This window comes from Canis lupus, chromosome 17, assembly GCF_011100685.1.
Source record: "Canis lupus familiaris isolate Mischka breed German Shepherd chromosome 17, alternate assembly UU_Cfam_GSD_1.0, whole genome shotgun sequence".
NCBI classification, from domain to species: Eukaryota; Metazoa; Chordata; class Mammalia; order Carnivora; family Canidae; genus Canis; species Canis lupus.
The window spans coordinates 11284544-11311332 of NC_049238.1; the positions used below are offsets into that span (position 1 = coordinate 11284544).

The following is a 26789-nucleotide window of genomic DNA, read 5'->3' on the forward strand; positions in this document are numbered from 1 at the left end:
TGTCTGTCTTTGGCTCAGGGCATGATCCTGGGTCTGGAGATCAAGTCCCACATCAAGCTCCCTGCAAGGAGCCTACTTCTCTCTCTGCCTATATCTCTATCTCTCGTGAATAAGTAAATACAATCTTAAAAAAAAAAAAAAAGGCATAAACAATTTTAGAATTGGAACCACATAAAAATCACAAGGTGCAATCTCTCTCTAGAATCTGATCTATAAAAACACAAACTATGAAACAAATGTTATCTCCTATGAATCTTCTTGAGATATCCCATTCACTAATTATCAGCATCATAAATATATGATGGTTGGCCTCACCAAACCTCACATTTATGAATTAACTATATTTATAGAATGTGACTGGCTAGAATTCATTAGCTCTTCATAAAGACAGGTTTCATGGGTCATGTCACCTGACATCCCATGTATGCTAAAGCATTTTTCAACAATCAGCAGCTATGAGGTGGAACAAGAATAAAAAGTTCTTATTTTAAAAGGTCAGGAAAAAAAATAAGTCAGTAACTTAAAATAAACAGCGGAAGACATGGGTACCATCCAGAAACCAACAGGGTATAACTGTTTCCTTGAGGTAGTAAGATCACAATCTGACATCAGGATCACTCATGGTTATATCTGGGAACATACTGTGCTTATTTCACTGAATCTTTTTGAGATCACTCTTCCCAGTTTCATTAGGGGGAAAAAAAGGTAATCATGCAAATTTGTAAGGAATGAATCTATACTGACTTAAGCCACTAAGCTTTATTCAAATTATGTTCAACTTTCTAGAGACCTTGAGAAAAGGAGAGACATAGCCAAACTAAAATAAGCAAAGCTTGAAAAGAAAGAGCTTGATTAAGCGTTTTTCAAGAAAAAAAAAATGCATAACTTTCAGAACACAAAGTAACAAGCAGCAAGCCAGGTAGTTACAAATGGAGGAAACAGAAGTCCTAAGGAAACTGAGCAATTAATTCTTCATTCAACTCACATACAGACGTGGCACAAAGACATGGTTTCCTTAAAGACAACTTGAAATATGTTTATACTCAAGTTCATTAAATTGAATGAATAAAACTAACTAGTAGACTGAAAATCAGTATACTTTACTATTCATATCACCACCATAAAGTGATGGTATTACCTATAATTCTATAATTATATGTTGGAAAAAAAAAATCTTATCCCTAAAATTTCTTTTTTAATACAGATATTTAAAAATCACTAAAGCATCTTCATATATTCATAAAAATACTCGTAAACAACATGTGACTTCCTAAATAGCATATAAGAAATTTCAGGCTCCAAGGTAGAAAGTTTAGTGCTTCATTCTGATGTGAAGAATATTATTACCAAGTCAGTTGAAGGCTCTCGTGCAGTTTGCTCTAATCCAGATATTCAATCAAATGTAATAAAAAATGGAAGTCAGGAGTTTAATAAATATTGTTTGCTGGCAGATACAATAATTGCTGCAGGAACTAACATTTCTTGTGTACCTACTGTGTAGGAGGCACTTTCAACGCTTAATCTAATGTTAATTCCATTATCTCATTAGTTAGATCCATAAATAAGAAAATCCGGGGTTCAAAGATCACACAGTTTGTAAATGGCAATGCCTACATTTGAACACAGATCCCCCAGTCTTCAAAATCCAGGCTCTTATTACTTTACCACAGGCTAGCAGTATGCTTATATTAAGAAAACTCACTCCTAAGGGAGTCAAATAAATAGGAAGTCAAACTGGAAACAACCACCAGACATATGGAAAGTTATTTCTTGGACAGACCTCCTCCATCAGCACAGAGTCAAGAGACTATCATTTTTCTCACCTGAGAATTTGTTCCAGTTGGTCTACCATGTCATGAAGAGCTGTTGTTACCTCTGTTTTATGACTAAAAGATTAAGAGAAAAAAAAAATTAAGGTTTAGTACTACACCTTTGTATGTAAAATACAATACTCAATTACATGAAAAAAAAAAAAGAAATGTTTCCCTTATAGTTAATGTACAACTATCTTAGACTGCCAGGCAAAATTTTAGTCTTATTTCCTGAATGCATTCAGCATCTTTCATGACTCAAGAGATTAAGATAAAAAATACTGGACTAGAAGAATATTCTCTATCACTGATTAGTGTGATATGGCCAACTATTTCTTGAAGAACTTTTAGTTCGATTCTGCTAAAAGGCAACAAAGCATTAGAAATCAATTTTAAGTCTTTTTTTTTTTTTTTAATAAGCGTTAAAGGGTAAAATCACCATTTGGTTCTATTCTTTTAACCAGTAAAACAGAGTAGGAAGGATAGCCTTGCATATTGGTTTTTTTCCTAGGCCTGTCTATATCCCTTCCACCCTCTATGAAGTTTCCATTAGGATTCTATATATAGGACTTCTTCCTTGTCCTCATTCCATCTGCATCTACTCCAATATTAAGGAACCCAAAGAAGCACAGCCATTATCTAGATAATCCCTAGAAGGTAGAGGAGATAAAAAAGCAAGCCCCTTCTGATGAAGCATGTGGACAGGCAACTAGGAGAAACATTATCGTGGCAAAGGATCATATACTAATGAAAATGTGGCCAGTAGAGTAGATTTATTAAGGCACAACACATGTACAAGTGAATGTAGGGATCTGTCACAAAGCTGAGATGCTACTTAAAAGTATCCTTCAATCCTACATAACTACTAACATGGAGGGAATGCTCCTAACCGAGAACCACAGTACCTGACACTCGCTGGTGCTTTCCAGCCAACAATGCAAATGAATTCCAGCAAGATCTCAGAGTCTATTATTAGTAAGATGACCAAATAAGAATCTCCATCTGGATTTAGAAAATTAAAAACGCCCTAACTTGAACAAAAAAACCACTCATTATTTTTAAAATTATCAATCTTTCCTGGTCTAACTCTATTTGACAATTATTCATGCAATTTACAAAGATCATACTATCTTTTTAAACCAGGTTTTAGGCCTTGAACTGGAGTGTTAAGTTTGGGTATGTTACATTTAAACTCCTTCAAAAGGTCCCTTGTCACAGCTATCTTCTATTAACATACTATAGTACTGTTTTAATTATGTTTTGTGGCTCTACAATAAACATTTGTCACTGATTTTCAAGAATACAAGATATTTTTCTTTGTGAACTGACATCCATAAACATAATAACTAAAGTTTTTTCTCAGTCACATGGAATATGCTTACCTACATAAGATGCACAAAAAATAATTAGGTTAAGTAAGTGTTCATTTCCTAAATAGTGAAAAAAACATAACAGTTTACCATTGGTAAATGACCATGTAACCACTAAAAATGAACTAATCACAGGCAGAATAAAATTGATGACCCTGGCATGAAGAGAACCACAGGAAAAATATTTTTAAGTCCAAATTTTAATACTAGCCTATTAAAATTATAAGTTATTTAGAAAATTATAATGTGAAATATAACCATTAGGAAATAAATGGAAAACAAGAATGTATCAATCCAGTTTTTGTAGTTAACAAAAAAAAAAAAAAAATCTGTTAGATCAAAAATCATTTATCTGAAGCCAAGAAAAAGAGACATTTCTTAGCCTACACACTCTTCAAAAACACACTAATTCTGTAATTATAATGTCTACATTAAAAAATGTTCTTTTAATATCATCATTCCATTGATACTTCATGGTAGGCAAATTACTATTTAAAAATTGACAGATCAGCTCTAGTTGATATTTATGCTTATATTATCTTACTGAAAAACAAAGTCTAATACATTTATTTCCAAAAATTACACATATTACTCGGGAGTCAATGAGCTTGACTAGGTGGTTCAAGTACAACAAAGAAGGCACAAAGCTGAAAGACAGTCCATCAAGTTTCCTAGTGAGGTCATTTAAGGAAGAAACTCCCTACCACTTCTGCTCTCTAACACAGATATTAAGAGAAGCCTCTGAATCTCTTGTCACCCCCCAGGAAGAACAATTTTCCTACTAACACCCTGATAACCACTGAGTTCAGGTTTCTAAATGATGGGTAATGACATTTTGCTACAAAATCGGTTCATATAATGCCTTTTGCTGCCTAGTGACAGTCATGGCTCTCAGAGAGACCAACAGTTCACAGAGGCACACCTGCTGTTCCTGCTCTTTACAAAGGACATGAGATAGCCTATGGTCATATCTGTATAGGTCCGAGTAATAGACACATGCTGAGGCACTCTGTGATTTACCTTGCCTTATATGAAGATTTCTTAAACCTAGACTGAGGAGGAGAAGTACATATTAAGCATTACTGCGGTCTCCATTTAGCCTTACCACTGACAAATCTAACTGCTTGGATTCCTTCTTGGTAGTCAGTACTGAGACTTGCTGGTGAGGTGATGAATAATAAGGATCTACAAATTACCCAACATTTCTATAACATAATACAATTCTAAGATTATCCTACACAAAAAAATCAAAACTGAAACAAGAGAACAAGCTAGATGCTCACATACATGACAACTTCCCAAGCACTCCTATAATGTAAAGGCTTTAACCTGTTAGATGGCTTCCAATCAGCTTTTTTTTTTAATGTCTTAGATATAAATTAGTGATCGGGAATCACTCAACACGGAAGAAAGTCCCTAGAAGTAAAGGCAGAGATACAAACAAACAGGATATGAAAAATGAGAGGCCATGGTGAGAAAGTGGTGGTGCAGGGAGGACAGGTAGGTGTGCATCTCTGAAACAACTGGGATACTATCTTTTATTTAAAGTTCCTGGGATTTAAATAAGAAAGCCAAAATAAATTTTAAAATTTGAAAGATGGATGAAAAGATAAAACTGAAGAAACTCCAGATCTTTTTTTTTTTTTTTTTTAAGATTTTATTCATTTATTCATGAGAGACAGAGAGAGAGTGAGAGGCAGAGACACAGGCAGAGGGAGAAGCAAGCTCCATGCAGGGAGCCTGACGTGGGACTCGATTCTGGGCCTGCAGGATCAGGCCCTGGACTGAAGGTGGCACTAAACCGGCTGAGCCACCTGGGCTGCCCACTCTCAGATCACTAAGCAAAAGGTCAAAAAGTGGGAAAAAGGATAAAAAGGGCAGTTAAGTAAAGAAAAAAGTATTTTTTTAAATGGAGGAAGATAAAGGAAGGGAGTACAAATTATATTACCAAGGAAACTTATCAAGAAAGAATATAAGAAAATTTCCCAAAGATCTGCAGGACAGGAGTTTCCAAATTGGAATAGACTATCTAAATGAACAACACAACAAATTTAGACTCACAATAAAACACATCCTTATGATAGTTCAGGACATTAGAGGTGAGGAGAAGGTACTAGAATATCTGAAAAGGAAGAAAGGACATATACAAAGTAGTGGTTTACAACGGTGTAGGACAACTCGACAACCCTGGGAGGGGAGGAATAGGGAAAGGTGATCATAAACCTACAACTGCACACACAGCCACACTTTCTATCAAGGTCAAGGGGGCAGTTCTGGTATCCTTCTGACATGGGACAGTCTTATAATAAAAATACCTCTATGTAATCTTTGATAGAAAGCTATTAAGATTGTGTTCCTTCAGAATGATAGAATAAGTGAACGAAGGAGAAGAGATTCCAGAAAGGTGATACATAACATGAGAGAGCAGAAAACCAAAGGATGGCCATTATGCAGAATACAGGACAATTAACCCACATCGAAGCAAGAAAAAGGAATTCCAAGAAGGATGTTCCAAAACAAAGAGAGAGAAGGATAATGGGAAAAGGGAACGAACTGAGATTTGTCTCAGATTTGACCACAGAAAATAGTTTTCTATTGAAAAAGTCTTTCAAGAAGAGAGGAGATAAATGGAAACAAAACAAAAAAAGAAAAGGAAATTCAAAAAAAAAAGAAAAAAAGAAAAAACAAAACGTTGAATAAAAGGGAAATATAATCATACCCAGCTCTACAGAACCAATATTTACATAACTGGATGAAAATACTACCTTAACCACACTGAAAAAACAGTAGAAGTAGGTATGCGGGGAGGTAGAGTTCCATAAAAGGAAGTCAACAATCCTAAAACTGCAGTTACAACAGGAGCTGTTTTCAAGAAGGCAGGCAAAGACCAGAAGAAAAACATGTTCTATGCAAGTATTTCCTGTGAGAAGACAGGTATTCGAGCATAGGGAAGGTGGGGCGGCAAAGAGTTGTTCATCAATTACATTACTTTATAGTTACAATATAGGAGAGGATTATGTATCTTTGGATCCTTTGATTTTATTATTTTATGTTTTTTATCTAAGTAATCTCTACATCCCACATGGGGCTCAAACTCACAACCCTGAGATTAAGAGTCACATGCTCCCCTGACTGAGCCAGACAGGTACCCCCAGACTCCTTGATTTCAGATCAGCACCTCCCCAGCTCCAACATGTTTTCCTCCATGACATGGACTTTTCAAAGTGAGAAGGCCAGGTGACCTATAGAGTGTCTCCCACTCTGCATTTGTTTCCTTCATGATGTTATTTAACTTGTTCCCCTATACCCTGCATTTGCTGTAAAACTGAAGTTCAGCCCAAAAGACTGATTGGACTAAGAGTGAACAACTTTACTTCATACTGTATCTCAGCAGGAAGCATGTGACACCAGGCTGACTGTGATACCACACTTGGTAGCTTGAATAAAGGTGATAGCAGTTAGACTTCTACTTGAGAAAGCCAAATTTCCCCTCTGAAATGACCAAAAAAAAAAAAAAAAAAAAAAAAAGTTGCTGAGGAAATACTTTGGTACCATGCAAATATCCTTTACCCATCAACCTTCCACCCACCTGATTGCAGTACCATTAGTGACTGCATGAAATAATTATTTCACAATGGAGTACAAAATTGGTAATTTCTATCATTCATTTCACAAAATACATAAATTTCCTTAGAAGAGAGAGAGGGAGCAGCATTAGTCAAACCACCCAAGACTTATTAGAAACAACCTAAGTGTCCATTAACAGATGAATCATGAAAATGTGCTAATTATATATACACAGTGGAATACAATTCAGCCATAAAAAAAGAAGGAAATCCTGCCATTTATGATAACATGGACAGACCTCGAGGGCATTATACTAAATGAAACAAGTCAAAGAAAGACAAATACTGTATGATGATCTCACTTACATATATGTGCAATCTTCAAAAAACAAAAAACAACAATAAACTCATAGGAAAAGATGAGATTTGTGGTTAATCTGGGGTGGGAGTGGGAGACATGGGAACCGTATAAAGGTGGTCAAAAGGTATAAACTTCCAAGTATAAGATAAGTAAGTACAGGGAACCTAATATACTTTGGTGACTTATAACGTACATGTTGCAATTGAGGAACAACTTGAGAAACCAACTGAAACCAACCAAAACACTGCTATATGTTATCCTTGAAAGTTGCTATGAGAGTAAAAGATCTCATCATGAGGTAAAAAAAAAAAAATTTTTTTTTTTTTCTATCTGTAGGCAACAACACATGTTAACTAAACTGACAGAGGTCATTTCACGACCTATGTACATCATCATCGTGTCAAACACCGCAAGCTTAGTGCTGCATGTTAATTATATCTCAATAAAACTGAAAGAAAACTAAAGTAAAATAAAATGATGTATATTCATACATTACCACTTAAACACGATTATTATAGACAAGGCCCCAAAACAAATAATTCACAGACGATCACAAACCCATAAATACAAAAACTCTTAATTAGAAACACAAAACAGAGATCTCATGGTCTATCCACTAAAAGCAAAGTATTTTTTTGTTGTGGTGGTGGTGGTATTTTTGTATTTTATCGGATAATTTATCACAGTTGACAAGATTATAGTGACTGCTCAGAGACTGCTGGAAAAACAAAAGTTTATCTCTAGGCAACAGGTGTGCAGATGATTCCATTTTCTTCCCTGTATATTTTTTATATTCCCAAAACTCTCTCAAATGAACACTCAGGGAAGCAACATTTTCGTGTTAGCTGTTAGGATGAAAACACAACAATAAGACCCTCATGCTGTGGGTTCTTACCCGTATCCTCTTTGTGGAAGACATTCTAGTATGTCATAGCAAAGAGACAGCTGGTCATTCCGTTCACAATTGTAGATGCACTCTAGAGCTACTGCCATCAGTTGGTCCTGATCAGGGATAATTTTTTGCTGCAGCTAGAGAAAATAAAGCATGCAGTACTAAACGTCAGTAGATTTACAGTCAGTTTTTCCATAGCCTAGTAAACTGTCAATAGAATATTAAATAGTGCAATTAATCAGCTGCAAAAACAAATCTTGACTTTTCTTTAGCTTACAGACTTTTGGGGTCTTTAATAATTCTAAGTGAAATCACATTTTAATTACAGAATCAGCTAGAAAAGATAATTTGTACCCATAAGCTTTGCATCTGCTAAAAACAGATTCTTCAATTTATGACCCATTCAGGATCAAGTAGATAGAAGAAACACAGTGAATTAAAAAGGCAATTCATTAAAAATATTTCTAACCCTAAAGCCAAATTTTATGTGTTTCAATTACAAAAATTTATAAAATTCCTTAACTACTATTCAGAGATGTTTGAATCTACTATTTTTCAGTATGCATTATATATTAGTCATGTAACTAAACAGTACTGACATTCTATTCAGAAGAAGTCACATTGCAATGCAGTAATATTCAAATCACAGAACACACTCTGATGCAGAAAGCTGGCTACTATGGGTCACTGTCTCTACAGGATACACATTTCCCATCACAAACCAGACTCTCTTATTTTCCGGGATATAAAAATACTGTATTTGTGCCTTGTCTTCTCATCTCTACAATTAGATACTAATATCTTCCTAACACCATTGTTGTGAGGATTAAAATTAATACATGAAGAATGCTTACATTATTACCAAAGACACCAAAATGTAAAGTTGAAACTGTATTCTTAGAGCCCTATTCAATGACAAAATAAGTTTCAAGTAATTTCCATAATAAAGATCTAGTGGTTTTCAACATTTTAGTATAAACTCACAAAACCAGATTAAGAAAGTGACGGACAGAAGCTGCCAAACAAAGGCATCTTCTCAGTAGAAAAACCACATCAATGGACGGGAAGAAGAAATAGTCAAGGTTACAGGGAAATGAAGTTTTCTGAAGTAGCAGGGTTAAAGGAGTTATATACATTTCTTCAAGGTGTTAAGAAAATTGACATTTGACAGAGTTATCCAAGGTCGCAAAAGTGTCAGACAGAGATGAACAGAGCATAATAAAAATTATTATTAAAAATTAAAATTGTTAACTTTTCCGATTTCTGTGTGCCAGGCGCTATTTCTATGTGCTTCATATGTATTGATTCCTAATTCCTCAAACCATCCTGTAAAGTTAATATTAGCTCTATCTCAGTTTTACAGAAGGGGAACTCTCGGGCACTGACAAGACACATCACTTGCTCAAAGCACGAAGTTGGTCCTGGTCAGGCGAGGAATCAAATACACACAACCGGCTCCAGAGCCCATACTAAGCAACATGGGCTCTCACAGTCCTGCAGAAAAATTTCACATACAGGAAGAATGGGAGACATGGAGGAAAACTATAGTAATCAACAACTCATATAAGAAAATGAAAAAACTGAAACCAGTTTCAATGAAAAGGAGTAATGTAGAAAACCAACTGAAGCAGAAGCCATTATAAAGATACTGGTCTTGCCAATTTATAATTTTAATATAATCGCAGTAAATATATCAACAAGTTATTTTATGGAATCAGCCAAGTTGTTATAAAAGTTCAGATGGAAAAACAAACATATAAGAATATCTTTAAATACACACACACACACACACAAAAACCTAGGGGAAAAACTACAGAGGAATATTACCCTTATCAGACTTTAAAAACACATAAAATCTCTCTATAATTAAAACATTGTGCTCTTAAGGGAGCCTAGGTGGCTCAGTCGGTTAAGTGTCTAACTCTTGATTTCGGCTCAGGTGATGATCTCAGGAGTGAGACTGAGCCCCACATGGGGCTCCACACTCTGCACAGAGTCTGCTTGTCCATCTCCCTGCCCTTCTGTCTCTCCCCATGCTTGCTTGCTTTCTCTCACCCAAATAAATAAATAGTAAAAAAAAAAAAAAAAAAAAAATCTAAATAAATAAAACATTAAATAAAAACATGTTCCTAGAGTATGGAAAAACCAGTAACAATATAAAAACTCTATAATTAGACTAACCAACAACTTGAAATTTGGTATATGACAAAGGTGGAATCTCAAATCACTCAAGGAAAGACAACATTTTTAATAAATGGTGCTGGGACAGCTAGGGAGCCATCTGGGGAAAAAATTTTTGAGCCACATCTCATCATACAAAAGAATTTACTCCAAAAGACTGCTCAATTTGACTACACATAGATAAATATTCTGCTTGACACGAATCACCATAAATAAAGTCAGGAGACTGCCTACTAACTGGAAGAAATACACACAATACACACCAAAAAAAAGAGGGCTAAGTACACCAGTAAATCTGAATTTCTACAAAATTAAATCACAAAAGAACAAAAACCCAAGTGAAAAGTGGGGGAAAGACACGGATGGACAATTTACCAAAAAAGAGATAATCCCCTCATATATATGAGGAAATGATCTAATTCACTCATAATTAAAGAAATGTAAATCAAAACAGCACTGAAATACCAGTTTTTACCTATAAATAACACTGGCAAAAATTTTTAAATATGGCAACTAATTTTGTCCACAAAGTTGTGGAGAAATAGGCATGCTCCCACATGGTTGGTGGGAATGTCAACGGGACCAAGCCCTCTGGAGAGAAATCTGGCAATACCAACACGTCCCTCACCTTAGGCTCAGGAAGCCCCTTCTGGGAATACACCTTGAAAGCATACCGAAGACACAAAAACACATATGAACAAGATTATTCATTGTAGCGTTACTTGTAATTACAAAAAAAAAAAAAAAAAAACCTACAAATAACAGAAAACTAGTGAGACTAAAGAAATGAATTTTTAGTTTTATTATTTTACTTTATATAACCACCCATGGCTAGAGGCCATCGTGCTGAACAGCATGGTTCCAGAAGCATTTTTCAATTCCCTGCGGAGTGTGGGCCCAAAGTGGGCAAGCAGGAAATTGCAGGCAGGAGTGTAAAGTGTTAAGTAGACTTCCCCATCTATGCCACTGCTGGGATACAGGCCTAGGTCAGCACCCAGGGCTTCCAAACTCAGGGCCCTGGAGTACTGCACTACGGGACATGGGAGACTTGAAACAGTTCAATTCCTGATCAGATGAAAGTGACCTTCACCACTAAGAGAACTGGAGGATCAGCAAAACAAGAGTGGCACTTATTTGCAACACATATCAAGTAGCTTTCCAACGGAATCGCTGGATAAACTGTCAAATGCATATTCCAGATCCATACACCCCAAATTCTAATACACTGTATCTGGGTTGGGCCTAGAAAACTGTATTATTTTTAAGTCCATAGTTCCCATACACAGAGAAAAAACAACAACAACAAAAAAAAATCTTTTTGTATGGAAGACCATGAACAAAAAGGCAGAATATTTTATTTCCAAATCACCTCCATCTAGACTTGCCCAAGTTCCTTCACAAATTCCGCTTCCCAAAGGGTCATGTAAGTAAAGAGCAACAGCTTAAAATCACAGATGAGTGCTTAAAATCAGGATGTTAGGAAGGAGAGGAAGAGTTTGAGGCGTATGCTCCAGTTAAAAGGACAAATAAGTGTTTGTCTTATGTTCCCAAGTGTTCACTCCCCAAGAAGGATTATGCCTTCCTGCCTCATTAACAACAGGCTTGGCCACAGCCTTCCTCTAGCCGGTGAAACGTGAGAGGCTGTCACTTGATGCACTTTGAACTAAGCTTTAAGAGTCACTGTGTGGTTCTATTTTGTTCCTTCTCTTGTGCCACACCTTAGAAAACAGGCCAGCCCTTTTAGCCAAGTCCTGGAATGAAGCCCAGAAGCCCAACCACAGCCTATACAGTGCTTGTGAGAAATGAGTATCTGCTGTTCCACCAACTCAGATTTAGTGATCATTTGGTTAATGCAGCCTAACTCAGCCTAAGCTGTCTGATACAGAAATCACTGCTCCTGTTATATTACTACAAACACTCTGTACGTGACTCATGGCAGATTCAAGGTTTGTTCTTTTTATAAAGTAAAGTAAAATAAAATAAAAACAGTGCTCGGAGTGCAATCCTAATAAAGCAAATAAATGTAATCAAGTGATCTGGGGCATCATAAATGAAACCCAGTGTCAATCATTCGCCCGTCATTTGCCCTGACAAAATTTCCTGAGAAACTGCTCTTTGCAAGACTCCTTGGTAACAAAGATGCATGAGACATAGGGAACACACAGAGGAAACAAAGGGAGGGGAAGCAAACACATGAACATTGACACGGTGTGATGTGGGTTATTACAGAGGCAAGAACAAGACCTGTCATGGCACAGATAAGTCACAGGTATCCCAGAAGAGGAAATCTTAGACAGCAGGATTTTTATCAGGTAGGGGTCTATAAAAGGAAGGAAAGAGAAGCTGACCATCCCAAACAAAGGAAAGAGTCTATAAAAACATAAAAAGGTAAGAAAGACCTGACAGCATGAAGACAGGGTGAGAAGTTCAATGTGAGTAAACTAGCACATTCATACTCAGAGGGAAATAAGGCTAAAGAGACAGATAGGAAGCAGACCACAAAGAACCTTCTAAAGCCACTCTAGAGAGCCCAACATCTACCTTGCAGACACTGGTTTCCTATAGATCACAACATTATCAGATTTCCATTGTAGAAAGATAATATTGATAAGAATAAAGAGGATGGATTGTTAAGGAAAAGCCCAACACCACCATTTCTGCTTTGATGTTTACATATTTCAACAAAAGCAAATGGCTATATGTTTTATTCAAAAGGCACATGCTAAATTGCCAAGTAAAAACAACAAAAAGCTGACGACATACAAAGGATTTACAAGACTCTGTAAGGAAGAAGTATCACAAACAAGATTACTGGAAGGAATTTAAAGTCACTTCTTTCTTACTCATAAAACATTCATATTCAATCCATCCTGCTTCTCACATAGTATTCTGCTGTCATAAGCAACCCACCCTCGGATCACAGCAAACCACACCAAATTCGAAATCAGAATAGAATACTAAGTAGGAACTGCTTATGAGAAGATGGAAAATTTTAAATAGCCAAAGAACAGATACATTCTTGACAACCCTTTCAGTAACCAAAAAATGTGTAAGGTTAGCTAAGCAATGCTTTCTTTTTTATCTTGATTATATGGTCTGTAACCATAATACTTCAGAAGACTTCAGACTGCTACACAGGCTAGCCCAAGGAAATGCACTCAATTAGAATTTAGGATTGGAAGAGGCCTTAAATGGCTTCTGCTTGAAACCCAATCCAACGCTTTGAATCTCACTACAAAGTCAGTCAGTGGCTTACAGTGACCGTGCTATCCTGCTTGAGCCTCCTCCAATATAAAGGGAGCCACTGTCACTTGAAACAGCATATTCGATTTATGGTTAAATTAAGAGGTTATTTACTTGGTAAAAAGTATGCTGCACTTAATAAAATTACTTCCTGCCAGTGAATCTGAACAATTTGAATTCTATAGAAGTACAGGCTATAAATACAGTTGACCCTTGAATTGTGTGGGTCCACTTACAAGCCAATTGTTTCTTTATAAATACAGCATATTGTAAATGTATTTTCTCTTCCTTATGATTTTAATAACATTCTCCTTTCTCTAGGTTACTTTTTTGTAAAAATAATCAACTGTTTAACATTATTGGTAAGGTCAACAGTAGGCTGCTGATTGTTAAATTTGGGGGGAGTCGAAAATTATGCATAGATTTTTTCATCTGCATAAGGGTAGGGTTGGTGCCCCTCAACTCTGTATTGTTGGAGAGTCAACTATAAAGTATTCTTTAGCAATTATAAAAATTATTAAGAATAGTTATAGATTTCTTTATGAGATCCTAAAGATTTTCATGAATATTTTGAAGGTCCTAAAGGGCAAGAATCTTTTCTTCTTCTATTGGTGTTTGGGTAAAGCTTAATGGTGAAGAACACAGCTGTGAAATTAGAATACCTATGCATGAACCCAGCTTCCATTCCTTATTATGTGACCCATTCTATATCACAATTTTTCATCCTCTCCAATTCTTAATAAAAATACCCACCTCTTAGGACTGTTATAAGGATTAAATGAGTTAACACTTACACAGTGTCTGTCTATAGCAAGAATTCAGTATCTATCAACTATGATCCATATTAATATATATAATCAGTATAACAGAAAGTCAACAAACTTTGGAGTAAATAAAATAAACATAAGAACTTCCAAAAAATCATTTGACTGAATAGAAACTTGTTTAAAGAATAACATGACAACCTATGATTTCATTCATATGTGGAATTTAAACAAAACAGATGAATATAGGGGGAAAAAAAATAAGATCAAACTGAGAGGGAGGCAAACCATAACAGACACTGAACTCTAGAAAACAAACTGAGGGCTGCTGGAGGGGAGGAGAGTGAGGGAACAGGGTAACTAATGATGGACATTAAGAAGGGCACTTGACCGTAATCAGCACTAGGTGTTATATGCAACTGATGAATCACTGAACTGTACCTCTGAAACTAATAATACACTATGATAATTAATTGATTTTAAATAAAATTTAAGTAATAAAATAATAATATGACAACCATTTCCTTTTCTGTTTAATGGGAAATTATTTACAAAGCCTATTATAACAAACTGACAAAATCTAATTTTGCAGAGGAAGAAGTGCAGAGGTTTTTAAGAAGTCAGAGTTTTTACTTACATCTGGTTTGGAATTCTGAAATATCTTCAAGGGAAATTTTAAGTCCCCTTTAGCTAAAGTTACTAAATATTCTTTTAATAGCTCATTAGCCACACCAGGAGACTGTTTCTCACAACGATGAAGAAAGGGAACCATCCACTGGTAGGCACTTGTCACATACTTGTCCTCCGAACACTGAAAATACAATTAACCAAAACAAACACATTAAATACCTGATCATACTAGACAACAAATTCTAAAGCTCACAGCTAATCAGACTAATGTTAAACAGTGGAAGCCCAACACTTTTTAAAACAGGCACTCCATTTCCTGTCTCCCAGGTAGGCTGAGAGGGAGCAGGAGAATCACCTTAGGCTTGGGGCTAGTAGAGCTAATAGCATTTCGGTCCATCCAGCAGCAGGACAATGATCACTCTGGATTCCTCACAGTCTAAGCCTAGCTCTGGAAGACAAACATGCTACTACTACTACTTCAACATGAGTCTTTCAGAGCAAAGAGAGGCTCTACCCCCAAAACTATGTTGTGTGTGTGTGTGTGCGTGCGTGCGTGCAGAGAGAGAGAGACTGACCATAGATGGAAGCAGAGAAACACTAAAAGGCTCTAGAAAGGAACCACTTGAGAACCATCTCCTATATAAAAACCCCAGAATCTCTCCCTTCCTTTTCCTATTTTGTTTTACCCCTTTACATCCACCTTCACAAAACTCTAAATGACATACATGATTATACTCATTCTGCCTGACATTACACAATTCTTTCTTTTATTTACCCCAGAAGATACATCTTAATCTAGTAAGAGGAGTCCTACCTATAACCCAAATCAATTTTCACTGGGTGGGTTATCAGGGGGAAAAAATTACTAAGCGAAAGGGAAGGAAGGGGCAGAGGAAGAAAGATGACGAAAGGGAAAAGGAAGGAAGATGAAAAAGAAAGTATGTGAGAAAGAAATAAAGAAAAAAATAAAAAAAGAGGAGAAGAGAGGAGAGAAGAGAAGTCAAGTCAGGGAGAAAATAGTACATTGGGCAGCCGTGACTCCTCCCCTCTGCGGGGTGGAGTAAAAGACTGTAGTAAAGCAAAAGACTATAGGGGGCATCCCTTGACAGCTGGCACCCAGCGGCCCCATCAGTCTGGTCTTAAAGATGTCTCTCTGTTCAGTGGGCTCAGCAGAAACCAGGTCCTGATATGGGAGAGCGTACTTTCTGAGCAAATTCTCCCAAAATTATGAAGCCCCAAGCCAAGATGCTTTCTTCACACAAGTACCCAGCCCTCTGAACTCTATCCAGTACTTCTGTGTAAGTGAAATCTCTAAGTGATTGTGAATTTTAACATAGTGAAGGACTAGAAACACAATTACTAGAATGGCCAGCTAGTTTAGAAATATGTCTAGCTGAAAGAAAAAAAAAAGTTCTATATAGAGGAGTACAAATAAAGGGCAAGGAAGGTACAAGAAAAGCCAAAATAATTTAGGGATGCTTTCACTAATGTACTCAAAGATTGGATTTTTTTTTTTTTTAAGTCAAGAAACCTTCCTTTATTTACTAAATGCTCAGGTTTAGAGGACATTTTATCTTTAGCTTTGAGACCCACATTAATCAAAGTACATACAGAATGCTTAAGAAGAAAGTTAAAATAAAACCTACACTATTCATCAGTAGTCTTAGTTTTTCAATGTCTTTCATCTGCTGGAGTTCTTTCAAGGTTAGGGTTAAATCACACCCAGTTTCATAAACCAAAGCTTCCAGAGTAACCAAATTATCACAGAGAGCCAGCAAACCAGGAATGTTCCGCTCCATTCCAAGTCGAATGAGTGACAACGCGCAGTCAACCTGAAATGGAAAGGCGACAGTACATCTGAGTGTTGTGTTTCCCACATCTTCTACAATAAAAGCCTGCAGGACACAATCTAATTCTGCTAATCACCTTACATAAAATCATATTATCAGTAACATGCATTTAGTATTAAAACATTAGAGTTCTTTATCAAATAGATCAGTAAACTATTTCGAAAGAATCAGCCCAGAAATACTGAAGATAATAAAAGACAACCATCTTAAATTCATAGAGCTTAACAGTTTAAGAGCAGTTTTCATATATTTGTCAATTTAATGTTCACAACATTAACTAGCAGTGGGGAGGGAAGAGAAGGGTTAATGATAATGCCAAATTAATTCTATTTTCACTATATCATTCTTTATCATTCTGCTCCGGAAACAATAATTTTTGGTTTTATATCCCAGTTCAGTACCTATCTCTCCATAGCACCTCCCATATAAAAAAGCATTCAATAAATATTCACTGAATGATGAACTCTGGTAGACACTTTCCCTGTCTCAATTCAAATATTTACACTTCACTTAGACCAAAATGAGGAATGATTTTCCTAGACATGCTCAGGACACAGCAATTTGACTCCCTATCACTTGATCAGGTTTATGAAAGGACGTAACTCTGACTGGTGAGAAAATCATCTAACGTGTGCCCTTAGCTCACAGCACCTTGTGCTCTTCACTTTACTCCCTAATTCCGAGACTACGGTTATTTACGGAGGACCTCCCCTGAACTGAGCCCCACCATAAGTGTTAGGAATATAAAACTGAGTAAAATGAGGTCTCTTCCTTCAATGTCTCTCCACCTCGTGGGGAAAGTCACCTGGTAAATCAAAAGCTGAAGGACCGCGAGGGTGAGTGGGACCTCAGAGAAGAGGGCACGAGGCCCAACCTGTCACAGAGTCTCCCTGAGGGAGGAAGACTTGAAATGCACGGTAAAGAATCCATGCATACTGGCAGGTCAAGAAGGAAGGAGGGCAGGAGAACAGCATGGAAGGCAGAGATGCATGACATGTCATGAAAGTACAGCTTGTTCCCTAAGCCCCAGAAGATGCTCTGAAGCGAAGTGATGAGAAACGTGGCTAGAGAAGCGGCGAGGGGCCGCAGAACGGGGCCCACTGTTCGCTGAGCTAAGGGACTTGCAGTTTATCCTGAAACGCAAATAGTACCAAAGGATTTTCAACTGAGGCATGTCATAAGTAGATTTACACGCCTGAGAAAGAATACTTAGTAAGTATTTACTGAATGACGAACTGGAAAGGAGCTGAACAAAAAGGCAGGCTGGTTAAGGGAATGGCACTTACTACTATTAGAAGACTCTCCACTAGTAACAAGAGCAGCACCCTGGGGGAACAGCAAATCTTAAGGGACAAGCAAAGGACAAGAGCCACCCAGAGATTAAAACGAACAGCTAAGACCAGGACAAGGGGAAAAGCATGACAGTAGGACAGAAGCCACGCAGAGGATACTGCAGGAACGAGGAAGGAGCGGTGTCCAAGGACAACGTGTAATCAAGAGGAAGGGAATCCGACATGAAAAAGCAGTTTCCCTAGAGTGGCAGCAGCGGCCAGACTCCAGGCCAATGAGGAGTAAGAAATCACTGAGAAAGTGATGACAAAGAGCACAGGGGGCTATTCCCGAGCTGGGCTGTGATGGAAGGAAGACAGCTGTAACCAGAGCCAGGGCAAATATGGCCCTTACTTTTGTTGTTGTATTTGTAAAACAGGAGTGGTTTGAACTTTATATACCAAAAAAAAAAAAAAAAAAAAGGGCAACAGAGTAGAGAAGGAGGGTTGAAAGGGTTGAAGACACTGGGGAGAGAGCAAAGAGCCACAGAACAGCTCTGACCAGGGGAGAGTGTGAAGTCCAGAGCATAGGTATGGAAAGCAGTAGCCAGAACACAAGAGAAGAAGCCTCTTCCTCTGGGAAGAGCCAGAAAGAATAAGAACTAACAGAAGTGAGTTCTCAAATTTCCCAGTGAAATACAAAACAAAATCATCTTCTGGGCATGCGGTGGTGGCAGGCAGGGAGGAGCAGAGAAGGGGAGAGAAACACACCCAAGGGAAAGAAGAGGGTGGAGCACCCTTAAAGCCCTCCAATGACACAGGACTGACCGGTACCGGTAAAATGAAAACAGAAGAAATGCATTCTCAGTTGCAAAGAATGGTGCCAGTAAATACAGGGGGAAAAAAATCTATATGTAGCTAAGACATGAGGCAAAACAGCCGTGATCTGGTAATACTTTGACAGATAAGGTTCGGGTTCCCCCCCCCAATTTCTAGTAATAAAAATACAGTTCATATCTCCCTGCATACCAATTAAAAAAAAAAACTATCAGGTGAATTTTCAGAAAGCATGAAGAAAACGTGATGCATACAACACAACTTAGTGCTAGTTTGAACACACAGAGCACATTAATCATCTGTAACACTCACCAAATTTTGTGAACCAGGTTTGTTTTCCTAACATCAACTCTGAAGTTGCTGCTTTCCCAGATACTTACTGAGGTAAAAATGTCTTAAAACCAAATTACTGACACCTTAAATGAATGCAGGCTCTAATGCAACTTGAATTATACCACACACCCCAAGCCCTCACCAGATAAGTTTCACCATGATACACATTTCCTAATCCGACAAACAAGTTTTGCTAAAAGGCATTTGTAGGCACTAAGGAAAAAGAAGTCCCACATCAATTAAGTCTCTAAAAATGAAAAAGATAAAAACTCTGTTAGAAATCACTTTGTAGCATAAGCCGGCATGAAGCATCAATAAATAAAATGAAGCTGAAGAATAATACTTCTATTAGAAATGTTTTTATATAAAGAGATGAAAGAATACAAGGCAGCTAAATAAAGCACCCCCAAATCACTTTTCTTTATAATTACTCCTAATTCCCCAAAAATGAATTCAAGATGTTGAGGAATTATTCCTAGACTGTTAAAAAAATTTTTAATTTTAGAAAGCTCTACAGTTCCCTATTTATATTTTATAGACTTTACTTATTAGAGCAGTGTGGACAGCAAAAAATAAGCAGAAAGTTATAGCCACTTTCCAGAGAGACTCTACCCACACCTACCCACAGTATCTACAGTCCCCACCAGGGTGGTTCACTTGTTACAATCAATAAATCTACAAAATCTACACAGACACATCATTATCATTCAAGGTACAAAGAATACATTGGGAATTAGACTAGAGCACCTCCAGAGATTCTTCTCATCCCAATAACAGGATTCTAAAAGACTTTCAAATGTATGATGGTCCTTAGCCATCTTTAAAGACCTGGAGAGTCAATCATCAATATTCTTGACCCACCCCCCACCCCAGGGGAAAAAAAAATTGTTCTATAATATTACCATCAGCTCCAACAAAGAACTCCTCTTCAATTCTATGAATATTAAAAGTAGGAGTCAGATGAAGCAGAAATTCAAGGCTATCAAATGGAGACACAGGTCTTGGCAATTACTAAATAGAAATGTAAACAAAAGGGTGTAAATTCCTTCCCACAGGAATGGTGCTCCTCAGAACCTTTGGAATCACCCTTCCTGTCAAATGAAAAACTGATGGTAGGTGGTCCTGAATAGGTGGTCCAAAGCCAAGACTGCAAGTAGAAAGAAAAAAGTATCCACTGGCCAGACCCTGAATGAGATTTCAAACTGCATCCTGCCATTCTTTGCTCTGAATTGCCAACTTCTGTTACCTAAGATGAAGACAACTACTGTTTACATTTGCAGGGCCCTCAATTTGCAGAATTTTTTTTAAAAGACTTATTTATTTATTCATGAGAGACACATGGCGGGGGGGGGGGGGGGGGGGGGGGGGGGAGGCAGAGACAGAGGCAGAGGCAGAAGCAGGCTCCATACAGGGAGCCCGACATGGGACTCAATCCTGGGTCTCCAGGATCAGGCCCTGGACTGAAGGCAGGCGCGAAACTGCTGAGCCACCGGGGCTGCCCAATTTGCAGAATTTTTAATGTTCTGTAATGTCCATTTTCTTTGTTCTCACTGACCTTGGTAGAAGAACCAACCCCATGAAAAAAATTAACGTGCAGCAAAGGTAAGCAGCAGGCTCAGAGTCACGAGGCACACTTGTGGAAGAGTTAAGATTAGTATTCAGACCTCCTAAGCTTCAGTACATCCTCCTCTCTCTCTTCCACAGTGCCTGATTCAGTTCTTGCGCAGCTCCATAAAGGCACAGGGGAACTGAGGGGAATTAGGCTTAGACTTAAGGAAAACATTAAAGACAGAGCCTCAAACAAGATTCCTAAAAAGCAAAATAAAAATCAACTGCGTTACTGCAGTATGACAGGGAACCCGATCAAGTATTTCTGGGTTGATACAGTCTTTTCAACCAATATGGTATTAAGCCTATTAAAAATATATGGAAAATCTCAGACAGTATGTGCCATATTTTGCAGCTCACATTTTAGAGAAAGGTATTGAACAATTTTTCTTATATGTATTTGCTCTTTAAGAATCCCCAAAAAAGCCACAAAAGCTTCTGAGGCAAAGGATGAAAGAACAAAAGTAATAAGAAATATCCATTTCATCTCTGCAAACTAACCACACAATCCCTGGCACCACGGTCGGCTGCCACTACATCCACAGAATCCTAAGAACCCAACGTGGCACTGCCGGCATCACTGAGGAGCAGCTGCCATTCTTCCCTCACCTGTCGAGCATAATGCTCTATTTCCTCGGCTCTGGTCTGATACCAGTCCATAACCTTCTCTACTGTGAGCTGTGGTGTCCTGTACCTCAGTAACTCAGGCTGTGCAGCATACAAGAATTCACTTTCATCCTGGAGACTCGGTTCAACCACCATTCTGCAAAGCACAAAAGGAACAATTAGTAACTTACTGGAATGCCAGGAAGAAAAAACAGAATTTTCTGAAAGACAGAGATAAGCATGGTTAGAGAGACAGAGAATATGCATGGGGGCGAGGGCAGGGGTGTTTGTGTGTCTGTGCTTTCCCATACCTGCAGGCACACTTAAAGATAAATGGGACATTTTGGGGATGCTTAATTTATTTTCCTATTAGTTTTCCCAATTTAAAAAATCAGAACAGACAGTAAATCACAACAGCTATGCCACAAATCAATCAAATACACATTAACAAAATCAAAATCACCCCTGGAGGCTTTTACAAAATGCACATGGCTGGGTGCCTGCCGTGGGCATACTAAATCAAAATTACCTGTGATGGCCAGCCAGGCCCTGTTTAGGAAAAACACCTCCAGGTGATTCTAACTCAAATATAAATTCAGAAAAACTGTTTTGGAAGTTCATAAAAATCAAAGGAAATATGCCTTATTTACATCAATAATATACTGTTAGTAGGCATCAGGAATGTAGTACTACACTGACATCTGCAAAATGCAGACCTATTCTGTGCCACTCACTATAGATTAAAAAAAAAATTTTAAAAATTTAAAAAAAAGAATACCAAGAGGAATGTACAGAATGATAATAGCCTGGGGATCACAAATTGTGAGGAATCTTTAAGAGAATGAGCCTGGCCAATTCCCCTCCATAATCAAAGGACTAAAATAAGGACTTAAACCAAGATAGTACAGAGCAACCTACGGAAAACTGCTGTGCTCCACTAGGGGACATCGTTCATTCAAGCCAGCCAGCAGCAAGTGACAGGTGCTCTCGGTTAAAACTCTGCATAAAGTACTGAGCTCAATCTAATCTTAGATTCATTTTATCCACATAAAATGGGTAGGATACTATGCCCGAGTATTCACAATAATATAAATTAAGTACACAGAGAATATCATCTGGCACAGAGGAGGTGCTTAATTTTTTATTTACAGGTATTATTTTTATTGGAATTATTAGTAGCTATAATGTATGAGCACACCCAAGGCCTCAGACAACCTATTGCGCTTATAATTGGTAGCCCTTTACCCAGCTAGTCTCACAACTGCCATTAATATTCTGACCAGTGGTTTTTCTCCATCGCTGCCATGAAAAAACTCACACTGCCCCCTGAAATCTTTACAGCTGCCCATTTCAGCAGGGAAAAGTACCCAGGAGCAACTCTGAGGTCCTTTGATATTTTTTTCAGTCCTTAATATCTTCCTCTCAGCACTGATAGAATTTCACTGCTTTCTTCTTCCAGACACAGGCTTCCCTCACTGCAGTATGGAGTGTGGGCCACCTTCTCTCATCGTCCTGGAGGCTCCTTCTGGGTCATCTGGGGCGGAAGAGCCTCCTCCAGCTGACCCCTGGGTCCTGGCTCCTCCCCACTGCAGCTTTCTCCCAGTCTCACCTGTGACTCCAAAGCATCAGCTACCACAAGCACTACAACAACCACCCTATTTGACCCCTAACCCCATACTTTACTCAGAAGCCCCAAAATCCTTCTATTCGTCTTCAATGTTTCACAGGCACCTCAAATGCAACAAACTCAAAACTGAATTCAGGATCTCCTCAGGTAATAAAATTATCTTTTTAAAAACGGAAACCTGATGTTATTATCATCCCCATGCCTATTTTTATAGCCTGTAACCTGCTGTAAAATATTCTAGCCTCATCTTGGTGCCAATCTCACTTTTGTTCTGGTTACTTCAACAAGGCAGGTCTTTATCTTTAGTTCTTGAAGGAGACATTGCCTTGAGCCTTCTGCCAACATGCTTTCTCTCTCAGAACACATCCCTTCCTCTCTTTTACCAAACTTGTTCTCCCCCTTGGGCTAAATTAAATCCTGTTCATTCTTCAAATCTCAGATTTCACAAGATTTTGCCCAGGATGAGCTTTCTTACTCTCCACCAAGCTGCGGTGTCCCTATGATGTGCTCCCAGCAATCCTCCCCCCTACCCTGGTCCTTCCTAGCACTCACCACGTTAGTCATTTACAGCAGGACTCTTTTTCCTGCCAGATTATAAACTTCATGAGTCCACGGACTGCATCTGCCTTTCTTCCTCTGGTATTCTTGTGTCTAGCAGATGAAAGACCCCAATTAAATGAGTAAGCAACAGGATATGTCCGGTAATACAGAAAATCTGTACGATCTTCAAAAGCATCTTTTCCTCTGTCAAACTTTTCTTCCGGACTTTTCATTTTTAGTTTCAGGAGTTCTGGCACAGCAAGCTCTACTTACATTTCGGCTTGCTGCACTTGGTCTGAGAGGAAATGCCCTCATGCCTTTCATCTACTTAGAATCACACAAAGGCGCAGGCTGTGGGGAACTGGGAAGTGTGGGATGGATGGGTCAGTGCTCTGCCCCTGCTGTTCTCTCAAAAGCCCATCTGGAAATGAGAGGTTTCACCATCAACAGTCTCCCCACACCTCTGCCTACCGCCCCAGCCCCTGGCCCTGACTTCCCACCACCTTCAGTTTCCCTATTTCTTCAACCTCTCATTACAACTGCTAAGTGATGACTTCTAATTAAATATGGCTGACAAATACCATGCATTTAAGCTCCACTGTCTCCTGAAACTCCCCTGAAATGGCAGGGGAGGAGGATGCCACACACACAGGAGGTACAAGCTCACCATCCCCTCCACTCTGCAAAGTCCACAGCTAATGGCCAAACATCTAGTAGCTACACAGTTGTTACAGATACGGAGTTAATACCTAAACTATCATCTGAAAGAATTAAAAGCAATTGCTTCTGGAGAGCAGGAAATGAGAAGAGGGGAACAATGGACTGTGGGTTTGGGTTTTGCTTCTTTTTGTCTTTTTTAACAAGGTTTGTAGAAAATTGTAACTCTTTAATCTACCTGCAAGTATATACAACTTTGATTAAAACAATGAAAAGTAAATTAAAAACAACTTTTAAAGATTTACTTATTTGAGAGAGAGAGAGTACAAGTGGGAGGACAGAGGGGGAGAGAATTTCCAGCAGACTCTGTGCCGGGCACAGAGCCTGATGTGGGGCTCAATCTCATGACCCTGAGATCACAACCTGAGTGGAAACCAAGAGCCAGATGCCCAATGAACTGCACCACCCAGATGCCCCTAAAAACAATTATATGTTCTCATTCATTTGGGGAATATAAATAATAGTGAAAGGGAATAGAAGGGAAGGGAGAAGAAATGGGTAGGAAATATCAGAAAGGGAGACAGAACATAGAGACTCCTAACTCTGGGAAACGAACTAGGGGTGGTGGAAGGGGAGGAGGGCGGGGGGTGGGGGTGAATGGGTGACGGGCACTGAGGGGGGCACTTGACGGGATGAGCACTGGGTGTTATTCTGTATGTTGGCAAATTGAACACCAATAAAAATGAATTTATTATTAAAAAAATAAAAATAAAAAATAAAATAAAATAAAATAAAAACAATTTTTAAAAAGGAACCAGCGAAACCACAGCAAGGACATCAACTGCCATTATGCTAAAACGTCATGGAGTAAAAAAATGTACCTAAGAGTTACTCCTTATCTCAGTATCCAAGACACAACAAAATGAAACGGCCAATGTTACCACTTACGTTAAGAGAGCTTCCAAATGTCACTTGCAATGATAACGCTACTGCTTATGGCCTTTATTCATCACTTATCAGTCATATACATAGGTTCAAAAATCCAAAACTGTGAAAAGTCAAATCAAATGAAAAGCCAACAATTCCATACAAAATCCACACTGCCACCATCTTTGCCACGTTCTGTGCCATGTTCACATCTTTTAGCAGTCTTCCTGGATTTTCCTCTCTGCATCTAGACAGGATATGCTTGGGACTCTTTCTGATTTATCTATTCTATGCGCTACTCAGCTGTCTTAAACCATAACCATCCCCTTCTCCTAAACCCTCTCCTCCCTCTGTGGATATATCACAATTTAGTTTAAACCACTAATTATTTGCATTATTTTGATTATGTGAATACTATCCTGTCCTGATCCAAGTGGTACATTATTGTAACTATTGTTCTTTTGAACAATTTTTCATTTTCTGGAGTTAATAAAGACCAATTGTGCTCCTATCCCACCCATTTACTCACATCCATCCATTGCTAGGTTTTCCAAATTCTCTAAAAAAATGCATTAATAGCAAAATATAAAAGTTTTTCCCTAAATAGTCAAAATATAACAGGTAATATTCCTGTTCCATTTTTAAGATTTTTCAAAAGACCTTGGCTCTTGAAGCCATCCACACCCTTTCCACAATCTGTGCTGGATGCTTGCTCACCCGACAAGAACACAGCTGTCATCCTGGGCCCTCCTGTTGCCACTGCCCATGTTAGAGCCCAGTCCTGAATCTAGCAGCTTTTTTTCAATTGACTCCCTCATTTTAATAAAACACATCTTTTATGGCTTCCTGAAATGAGATATACTCATTTACGGGTGGTAAATTTTACCAAACCTTACATGATTAACCTCATACTTGATGATTTTAGCTAGATTTAAGAATCTTGTTCAAAAAATATTTTCCACTAGAAGTTTTGCTTCTAGCTTCTTCTCTTGCTGTTCTGGAGATATCTGAGGTCATTCTAATTCAAACTTCCTTTTATGTAGAATGTTTTTCTCTCTGGTAGACTGCATTCCTGATATTCTGGAAGGTCTTGATGGTATGCTTTAGTGCAGTGGGCATTTCAATCTGTAAACTCATAGCCCTTCAATTCTAAATAATAGGCTTGAAATATTTCTTATAAATTTCCTCCCTTTTATTATATATGCCTTCTCCTTATAGAATGCCTGTAATTTGAATATATTTTTATCTGTCTCTTTAACTCTATAATATTTTTATTTTACTTTCTGGGAAAGTTCTTTGCTTTAATCTTTCAACCCTTGTAATTTTTAGACACCAACGATCATACTTTTTAGGTCCCAAAGTTCTCATAGTTCTCTGTTCCTATTTTATAAAATCCTTTTGTAACTTCACAACTGAGTATCTTCTCTTATCTCCTGGCCAATATTAATTTTTGAAGTTTTCTTTTTGTGTGGTCTCTGACTTTCAGTTCCATATTCTGTTTGTTTTCCCTTTCCTTTCCACTTGTTCTGCCTGCTGGCCCCAATCCTCAGATGTCCAGGAAGCCCAGTAGCTATGGCAGGACTTGTTGATTTGCTGACTTCACTGTGACCTGGTAATGCACTAATCTTTTGGGACAACATGTCAGTATCTAGAGGCCTCTTCTCAGAGGCTACTCCATTTCTCCAGGAAAGAAATCTCCAAACTTCTACTTGGGGAAT

At 38.1% G+C, this 26789-nt stretch overlaps 1 protein-coding gene across 3 annotated transcripts in view; it reads right to left on the reverse strand.

Moving 5' to 3' along the window:
* Positions 1-26789, reverse strand: part of NBAS (NBAS subunit of NRZ tethering complex) — a 319521-nt gene that overhangs the window by 171751 nt on the left and 120981 nt on the right. For all 3 annotated transcript variants that reach the window (XR_005372117.1, XM_038560813.1, XM_038560814.1), the window contains exons 23-27: positions 21324-21477; positions 16465-16650; positions 14826-14999; positions 8004-8137; positions 1824-1886 (exon numbers count right to left, since the gene is read on the reverse strand). Coding sequence is in view for 2 of the 3 variants with exons in the window: in XM_038560813.1 (XP_038416741.1) it covers positions 1824-1886; positions 8004-8137; positions 14826-14999; positions 16465-16650; positions 21324-21477 (711 nt within the window). In the remaining variant the exon portion in view is untranslated. The remainder of the gene's footprint in view (positions 1-1823; positions 1887-8003; positions 8138-14825; positions 15000-16464; positions 16651-21323; positions 21478-26789) is intronic.